General features: G+C 48.9%; 1 protein-coding gene across 1 annotated transcript in view; it reads right to left on the bottom strand.

Annotated features, from left to right (window-relative positions):
* Positions 1 to 9,229, bottom strand: part of NXN (nucleoredoxin) — a 102,125-nt gene extending 92,896 nt beyond the window's left edge. The window contains exon 1 of the mRNA XM_080983118.1: positions 8,795 to 9,229. Coding sequence (XP_080839244.1) covers positions 8,795 to 9,214 — 420 coding nt within the window. The 5' untranslated portion in view covers positions 9,215 to 9,229. The remainder of the gene's footprint in view (positions 1 to 8,794) is intronic.

Here is a 9,229-nt window from a genome sequence, read left to right as displayed (position 1 = left end):
TTTCCAGTCCTCATGGTTCTGAATTAAAGGCAGACGGAACAGGAACGAAGCAGGTGGCCCGTCACGGAGCTTTGGGCCATTTCCCAGCATCTGGAACAAAACGTGGCAAGGGCCCTGTCCAACACAGCCCTGCTGGTCTGCACGAGTCTTGCCCACATTCTCGGGAAGGAGAAATACAAGACTCCCGCCGGACGCAAAGCAGGCAAGCATATCCTCCCATCGCATTGGCGTAAGCCCCGTCTTCTTCTAAAGAAGCTCCTTGCCACTCCACACGCAGAGTCCGGCCCTCTCTTGACGCTCAAGTGCATGGAGGTGCCGCGGGGAGAAAGGAAATAAAAGCAAAACATGGAACAACACGGCAGGACGCCGCTTTGAGCCGCCCGGCAGCTTTCAGAGCAGATTAGCTGCGAACTGAATCGGAAAGGGAGGAATTGGTTCTTTGCCGCCGCAAAAACCCAGCCACACGCCAGCACACACTCCTAGAGCAGAGACCTCGCCATGCAGACACCCTCGGAAGACACAGCAGAGCATGTTGGAAGCACATCGGTCAACACTGTCGACAGGAATCCCTCTCCACTCCCAACCTCGGCTTGGATGGAGGGAAGCTAGCAATCCGCAGAGCGACACAGAGCTCTTCCGCAGCCCTGGTGTTTGGGGAACAGGACAGATCCTTGGAGAATCTTCACGTAGAGTCTCTCTTCCCTTGTGATTCCCAGTTACTGGAATGCACTGACATAGAATAAGATCACAGATCATAGGATTCCAAAGTTGGAAGGGACCTTGAGGGTCATTTAGTCCATCGCCCTGCAAAACAGGAATCCTTTGCCATATTTGGGGCTTGAACCCATGAACCTGAGATTAAGCGCCTCATGCTCGACCAACTGAGCTCATCCCAAGTCCCAGATTCAGCCATTGTGGCGAGGAGTCTCCAAGAGTTTTCTTCTCCGTGAATCTCTCCCTCTTTTAAAGTGCTCTAAGTTGACGGCCAGCACAGAGCAACTTGGTGGAAAAGGTGGGCTGAAAATATAATATATAAGAGGAGTCTGCCAGTGGTCCATCTAGGGCTCTCTTCTGCCTGTCTTAAACCTCCTGATAATTTTTTTTTCGTGAAAAACAAAATGAATGAATGAATGACATTTGGGTTTGAAGGCTGAAGATAATGTTGGTTTTCAGAAAGTAACCTGTCTAGTGAGAGCTTGTAGAACCAAATTAATGAAAAGGGAATACAATTGGGAGGGGGAGGGGGGGAGTCCCAGAAAGTAGGTAATGAAAGTAAGGTTTCAAGTATCTTTTTTTTCTTTTTCTTTTTCTTTGTATTTCTATATTTCTGGAAACTTTAATAAATATGATATAAAAAAAAAACAAAAAAACCAGAAAGTAACCTGTCTAGGTGTTCTACTGGACAGACAAAAGAATCAGAAGTTCTTTAGTTTCTTAAATTAACCCTCCCCTTTATTCCCTTTTCCCTCGTTTAATCATTTTTCTATTTATCTCTACCCCCGCCTCTCTCTTTCCCCCTTCTTTTTTCTTTCTCTCCCTTTCCTCTGGATCTGTGTTTTTATCTAGATTAACGTTTTAGTTTCGGATTTCTAATTTCTAATGAAATTTATTCAAAATAAACAAATCTCCCAATGCTGAGGATTGAAGCTTCTGCAATCAAAGCACGCGTCTTAGACCTGCGCCACCACAGCTCTGCAGCGCACGCCTGCACCCAGCACTAAACCCTGTGGATTACCGGCTCACCCACTTTCAACACCTGAAAATTAGGCAATTTCCCCACACGTTTTCTTTTGTCCTCTGGGGTTCACGCCCAGCATCACACGCCACCGATTTCCCCATTTTTAAGCTCTGGCAGAAATTTCGCTTCAAAAGAGAGACTGTGGAATCCAAACACCTTTGGGGGGGGGCACAGTTAATTTTCAGAATCTCATCATCCTTCAACCCAAAAGCGCCCCGCCCCTTCAATGTCAGGGTGGAAGAGGAAAAATATATCCCTCCTGTTTGGAAAAATAAAATTTGGGACGCTCCACATCGATCTCAAACGTGCCCACGTCGCTTCTGAGTCGTGTCAGTGCGAAAGGAGACCCGAGTCCCTGTTTCAAACCCGGTTTTGTTCCTTCCACGTGAATCAACTCACAGCCAGAAAAGAGATTTCTGGTGGAGAACATCAAACCCTTGAAATTCCACACACCACTCAATTCCTCCCAATTCCAAAACACGTTTCTGACATATTTGCCACTCAGTGACTGGCAGGGACCATTTGAAGCACTTTGTTCCACAGCGAACTACTTACCGCACAACGGTATCAATGTTTAATCAATGCGGCCCCCTAGACTTTTCTATTTGGCCCTTCAAACCCTCCTCTGATTCACTCACTGCCTCTCATTCGCAGCCTCATTGAGTGTTTTTGCCGGGCTGGAAAATCTCCTTGAACTCTGTTCTTGCCTTTTGCTAGCCTGCAAGGAGGATTGGGACGGGAGGTTTGAGTGTAAAAACTAGCCAAGTGGACAAAAAATTGTTACTCTGCCCCCTTTTCCCTCTGGCCCTGCCGACCATGGGCATGTGGACCCCAGGTACTTGCCCAGAAGGGAATGCGGCCCTTGGCCTTCAGAAAGCTTCACCTCACAAGGAGGCCCTGCTATAAAAAGCATCAGTTAGCTAAGAGTTTGGGATCAGTAGGCCCGTTTCCAAAGATGGCTGGACTGCAAGCAGACTGGGCCAGGTGTAATGCAACTGTTTTTACATCAGCAGACCAACATACGGCCTGGGATACAGGATAATAATAATAATAATAATAATAATAATAATAATTTATTATTTATACCCCGCCCATCTGGCTCGGCTTCCCCAGCCACTCTGGGCGGCTTCCAAAAAAATATTAAAATACTATAATACATCAAACATTAAAAGTTCCCGAAACAGGGCTGCCTTCAGATGTCTTCTAAAAGTCTGCTAGTTGTTGTTCTCTTTGACAACTGGTGGGAGGGCGTTCCACAGGGAGGGCGCCACTACCGAGAAGGCCCTCTGCCTGGTTCCCTGTAACTTGGCTTCTCACAGTGAGGGAACCGCCAGAAGGACCTCGGCGCTGGACCTCAGTGTCCGGGTGGAACGATGGGGGTGGAGACGCTCCTTCAGATATACTGGACCGAGGCAGTTTAGGGCTTTCAAGGTCAGCACCAACACTTTGAATTGTGCTCGGAAATGTACTGGGAGCCAATGTAGGTCTTTCAAGACCGGTGTTATGTGGTCTCGGCGGCCGCTCCCAGTCACCAGTCTAGCTGCCGCGTTCTGGATTAGTTGTAGTTTCCGGGTCACCTTCAAAGGTAGCCCCACGTAGAGCGCATTGCAGTAGTCCAAGCGGGAGATAACCAGAGCATGCACCAATCTGGCGAGACAGTCTGTGGGCAGGGAGGGTCTCAGCCTGGGTACCAGATGGAGCTGGTAAACAGCTGCCCTGGACACAGATTTGACCTGTGCCTCCATGGACAGCTGTGAGTCCAGAATGACTCCCAGGCTGCGCACCTGGTCCTTCAGGGGCACAGTTACCCCATTCAGGACCAGGGAATCCTCCACACCTGCCCGCCTCCTGTCCCCCAAAAACAGTACTTCTGTCTTGTCAGGATACAACCTCAGTCTGTCAGGATGTGGGATTCTGAGAATCTGAGCTTCTATTTGCAAAGAAAAAGGCAAGGGCCTAGGCCTCATGGTGCAATGAGGAGTGCCGCCAACACTTGGTAGGCTGGGAAGCGACTTGAATAAACTCTGCAGCGGATTATGCAATCTTAAGAAAGGCGTGATAATTCTCAGTCCGACACAGCCACTCCCTTTTCAGGATCAAGCCCAAACTCAGCTGCATCAAATCCGCTCATGTCTTTCGGATCGGCCAAGCTAGAGATTCACAAACAAATACAAACAAGCAGGGGATATTTTTGAGCAGGCGAACTAAGTTTCCTTACCTTTTAATTTTTTCTTTTTTGTCTGGAATGGATATACACCCAATGCCTGAGCCAAAAATCCACCTGTATCTGTAATCAATAAGGTTGTGGCCATTTTTGATCCGCATACTTGTCTGCTTGAGTTTATTAATCACATTTTACATTTAGCCACTGCACTGGTGGGGAGGGTGTGTGTGGCAGTACTGCGACTGAGCCCGCAATAAATAAACAAACTTACTTCGTGATGAGTTCCCCCACCTATTTTTCCAGGGGGGGAAAGCACTGCAAACAAGGGGTCGTTTTTACCTAAAATATTGTTTTGGTACCACCTTGAGTGATGCAAGTTTCATAAATTGAAGCGTCTCATTAGATCTAGCAGCCTTGCAGAGAAATCTGTTCGATTTTCATCGCCTGCCTGCTAAGCATTCCTGAGTCAGTCATCAGGATTGAGAAATGAAGGGAATTCATTCCTGTAATGCTTCCTGGTTGCCCGGAAGCAGCAAATTCCCTTGCCACCCAGGGCAGAGTGAAAATCCAAGCCCAGGTGTGACCAGGACTTGGGAACATCCTTCCCACTGCAGATGTGAATTACTCCCTTCTGGTTTAGGTACTTTTCGTCACATACAGTTTTCTCACCGCTGACCCTAAACGCCAGGGAATCTGTGGCCTTCCAAATATTGCTGGAGTACAACACCCATCATCCATGACCGTTGGGCATGCTGGCTGGGGCTGATGGGAACTGGAGTCCGATGCGACATGGAATGCCACAGGTTCACCACAGACTGCTATTTACATTGGAAGCCAGCAGAGAAATATGGCCCACTAGCTGTAACTCTTCCTTACACTGCACAGACCCAATATTTAGGGGTTTATTTGTCCCAAGCCGGGGTACACATGCAAATTAGAAAACCACTTTGTGCATCTTGACTTATTCCACAGTCTATGTATTAACCTTACGGATGATGTTGCCTTCATTTGCACAGATCTGCAAGGATACTGGGCTCTCAAGTCAGGGTGCTTGCAAACTCTGTGGCTGCCTTAAGGATGCAATCCTAGGAAGACACGGAGCTGCCTTTTACAGGGCCAGACCAGTTCAGGATCGTCCACCAGTGGTGTCCAAACTTTTTTCAAAGAGGGCCAGATTTGATGAAGTGAAGGGCTGTGAGGGCTGGCCAAAGGGCCAACCAAAGTTCCTTTTTTAAGATTGAAGTTGCTAAGCTTTTTTATGATTTTACACCAAAGTTCTTGAGCTTTGTCATTACCTTGGGTTGAAGTAGCTTCGGGTTGAGGGTTTTCGGGAACGCATTATTTCCGGGTTTCGCCGCTCGCGCATGCACAGACGCTCAAAATGACGCATGCGCGGAAGCGGCGAGTCGTGGGTTGCGTTCTGCTCTGGATGCGAACGGGGCTCCAGAACGGATCCCGTCAGCATCCAGAGGTGCCACTGTATTTTACCCCAGGAAATAAACTGCCACAGGGGCCAGATTAAACTGACCAGAGGACCGAATTAGGCCCCCAAAACGGACTTTGGACATGCAAGATACACTGACCGGCAACAGCCGTGCAGGGTTTCAGATGGGAGACCTAGCTGGAGATCCCTGGAGAGACCTTCTGCAAACCACTGAGCTACAACGCCTCACCTAAAAAGAAAGCCAAGGATCCAGTCCTCATGGTTCAAAATTAAAGGCTGGTTTAATGAGCAAGAAAGCTGCCTTATGGGCCTAGGTCTGCCACGCAGTCGTGGCCTTTCCAGTCGAATACAGGGAGAGAGGAGTAACGTCAGAAAACCAGTTGCGATTCCCCTGCCTGCCCCCTCCTTTTGCACCGCTGACGGGGCCACAAATGAAATCAGCATAGATCCAGGTGTCACTATTGGTATGTAAAGCCCTTGACCGCTTGGGACCAGTTTACTTGCTGGATCGTCTCCATCTATACCCATTCACTGCTGGGATCTGTGTAACTGGCCCATTTACAATTGCCATGTCTACCTACACTTCGCAACTTCCCGCACATTGAAGTTAGACAGGCTTCTTCATTGTACATTTTTGGCCCCTGCTGAAATCTTTTGTTTCCTGGTCAACTCAGTTTAGCATGGCATTTTGCTACATGGTCTCAGTTAAATGGTTTAAAATTGGTGATGTATATTGTGGTGCATGCTCTAGTTATCTCCGGCTTGGACTACTGCAACGCGCTCTACGTGGGGCTACCTTTGAAGGTGACCCGGAAATTACAATGAATCCAGAATGTGGCAGCTAGACTGGTGACTGGGAGTGGCTGCCGAGACCATATAACACCGGTCCTGAAATACCTACATTGGCTCTCAATACATTTCTGAGCACAATTCAAAGTGTTGGTGCTGACCTTGAAAGCCCTAAATGGTCTTGGCCCAGTAGACCTGAAGGAGCGTCTCCACCCCCATCACCCAGTCTGGACATTGAGGTCCAGCTCTGAGGGCCTTCTGGCAGTTCCCTCGCTGCGAGAAGCAAAGTTACAGAAAACCAGGCAGAGGGCCTTCTCGGTGGTGGCGCCCGCCCTATGGAACGCCCTCCTATCAGATGTCAAGGAAATAAACAACTATCTTACTTTAAGAAGACATCTGAAGGCAGCCCTGTTTAGGGAAATTTTTAATGTTTGATTCTATTTTTAATATTCTGTTGGAAGCCACCCAGAGGGGCTGGGAAATAAATTATTATTATTATTATTATTATTATTATTATTATTATTAATTTCTCTTGTAACTCTTGACTTTTTTGTATTATTTGGCATTATTAATAAATATTTTAGACGCTGCTGTACACTTAAGAGGTCTTTTGTTCTAGCAAGCAAGGAACAATCCTTTCACCACTTTAAACTGTGTCTTACAAAGTTCCTCAATCCGAAAGCCATGCCACCTGGTGCCCTCCAGACCTTTTGGACCACAACTCCCATCAGCCCCCAGGGGATCAGCTGGGGATCATGGGAGTGGCAGTCCAAAAGGCTTAGGAGATCAGCGCCCCGGCTGGGGGCGTCAGCTTTGCAGTGGATTTTACTTCCAGATTAAGGACTGCCAGTTCCTGCTGGTGCAATTCCACCATGAATGGGAATTTTCTTTTAAATGCACATAATCACACACACGCCAAAAAGGTGATTTTTAAAATCAGAATCGAAAGCTGGTCCAAATTCCCCAGGTAGAAAATGGTTAGCTGCTGTAATGTCACCCAAAGGCCTTGCATCAAAGAGAAGGCCTAGGTGTTTTGTTTTTTTAACGGGGTGAGTGGGGAATTGGAACGAATTACATGCATTTTTTACAGGTTTTTTAAAAATGAAATATTTTCCTTCCATCTGCGGAACAAAATTATCCGTGTGGTGTGTTGTATAGATTTTATTTTAACAAAGTCTTTCCTCCCCCTACAATACGGAGAAAGACAGTCCATATACAACCCAATAAATATTCTTTCAGAGGATTCTCTGGGAATTATTGCAAAATGAAAAGATGTCCTGCAGGGCAGGGGTACCAAAATCCCATTTTCTGAATTTGATGTAGAGCATCCCCAACCGAACAGGAGAGAGCCAACGAGTAGATCCCACCCACCCAAAATAAGACGTGTAAAGAATTGAAAAATGGGTTGGGCGGTTTATGCCAGCTCCTTGCAACAGCCAAACATCCTTATCCGTTTCACTAAAACCGGAATAAAAAAATGGAATTTAATCTGGATTAACACAGCTGGAATCGGAATAGAGGATTTCGGGGACGGGGGAGCCTTCAGCAAATTATTTAAAGACTGGATATCTGGTTAGAGGAGGAAATTTGGGGTGGGGGATTTTTTTTAGGGGTCTCTTGGCAAACTGAATACCAAGGCTAAGATTTGGGGGTCCCTGAATTACAACAGGATCCAAAGGGTGATTTACAACCCATTCACGCAGCGCAGAAAACCCCATATATTTCTTTCAGCTACACCCAAGTTACTACACCCATTTGCCTGGTAGTAAACCCCACTGAACTCATGGGGGTTTACTTCCGAGTAGATGTAATTAATAGCTACCTTTTGAGCCTTTCTGTGCCTCTTCTCCAAAAGGTGATGTCTAAGGTAAGGTCACCACAAGATACAGGAAAAACAAAGCCAGTTTAAAACGAGCCGCAAAACAAATAAGAAAACTTAAAATTCCTGCTAAAATAAAAAGATTTGTGCCAAAGCAAAGTTCAACAGGTAAAGAGACACATAGATAGGACTGCAGCATTTCTGGGCTTTGATTTTTGGATTCTTCACCCATCGCCTGCTTTAATATGGATTCCTTTTAGGACAGCAACCCCGCCCCAGCCTCGCATCTACTCGAGAGTAAACCGCGTTCAGAGCAACAGGATTTGTTTCCGAAGTAAGCGCGTGCTTACAGGACGAGGCTGCAAAAAAATTATGTTGCAAAGTGGCGGGTTGGGAGACGGAGCGGACTAGTTTGGGTAGAAAAGTAAGGCCCGTTACGCGCTCCCTTTCCAGGCTACGCTGCGCTTACTTCGGAGCAAAGCTCCCCCCAACTCCACGGGGCTTACTTCGGAGTGAACATGCACAGGCAGCATTGTGCGACGGAAAAAGAGTTTTAGCGGAGTTCTCTCTGTCTACGATATATCGGGACAGTGATTCTCGGCGCCCAGAGGCCACGAACGATGGTCCCCCAATCCGGCCTCTCCAAACACCGCTTTTTGGAGAGGGGCGCACGGATGTGCGCTTGAGAAGGAGGGTCCGGGCCATCATGGACGCTTCCCAGAAAAAGAGAGACAGAGGGAAGGAGAAAGAGACGTGGCCTCCTGCCACCCACCCCCCTCTCTCCCCCAACACGCGTGTCTCCCGCTTCCCACGTTCCCCGCCGACCCGCGCTGCGCTCACCTTCCGGCGCTTGTCGGCAAAGGGGAGCGCCAGCCACGGCATGGCCCGCGTGGCTTCCTGCCAGCGCTGCTGATCCTGCTCGGCCGACACGAAGACGATCTCCAGGCGCTGCTGCTGCCGCTGCTCCGGCGCCGCTCCGGCTCCCGCTTCGCTCCGGGCCGGCTGGAAGCGCGCGTAAAAGGCGGCCAGGCTAGCGGCCAGCTGCGCGCCCGGCCCGGCTCCTGCCGCTCCAGCGGCGGCGGCTCCGGCTGCGCTGCTGCCGGCGCCGCAGTACCCGAAGTAGAGCCCCACGAGCGAGACGCCCCTCGCCGGCAGCGAGGCCACGGGCACCGCCGAGCCGTCGGGCGCCGCCAGCGCCTCGCCCAGCAGCTCGGCCAGCGGCGCCGCGGCGGCAGCAGCCGCGCACGGCGACGAAGACATCCCCGCCGAGCCCCA

Source organism: Podarcis pityusensis, assembly GCF_964106645.2.
Source record: "Podarcis pityusensis genome assembly, chromosome: 15".
NCBI lineage: Eukaryota > Metazoa > Chordata > Lepidosauria > Squamata > Lacertidae > Podarcis > Podarcis pityusensis.
The sequence above is the reverse complement of the archived record's forward strand: the minus strand, read 5'-3'. Positions and strand labels throughout refer to the sequence as shown.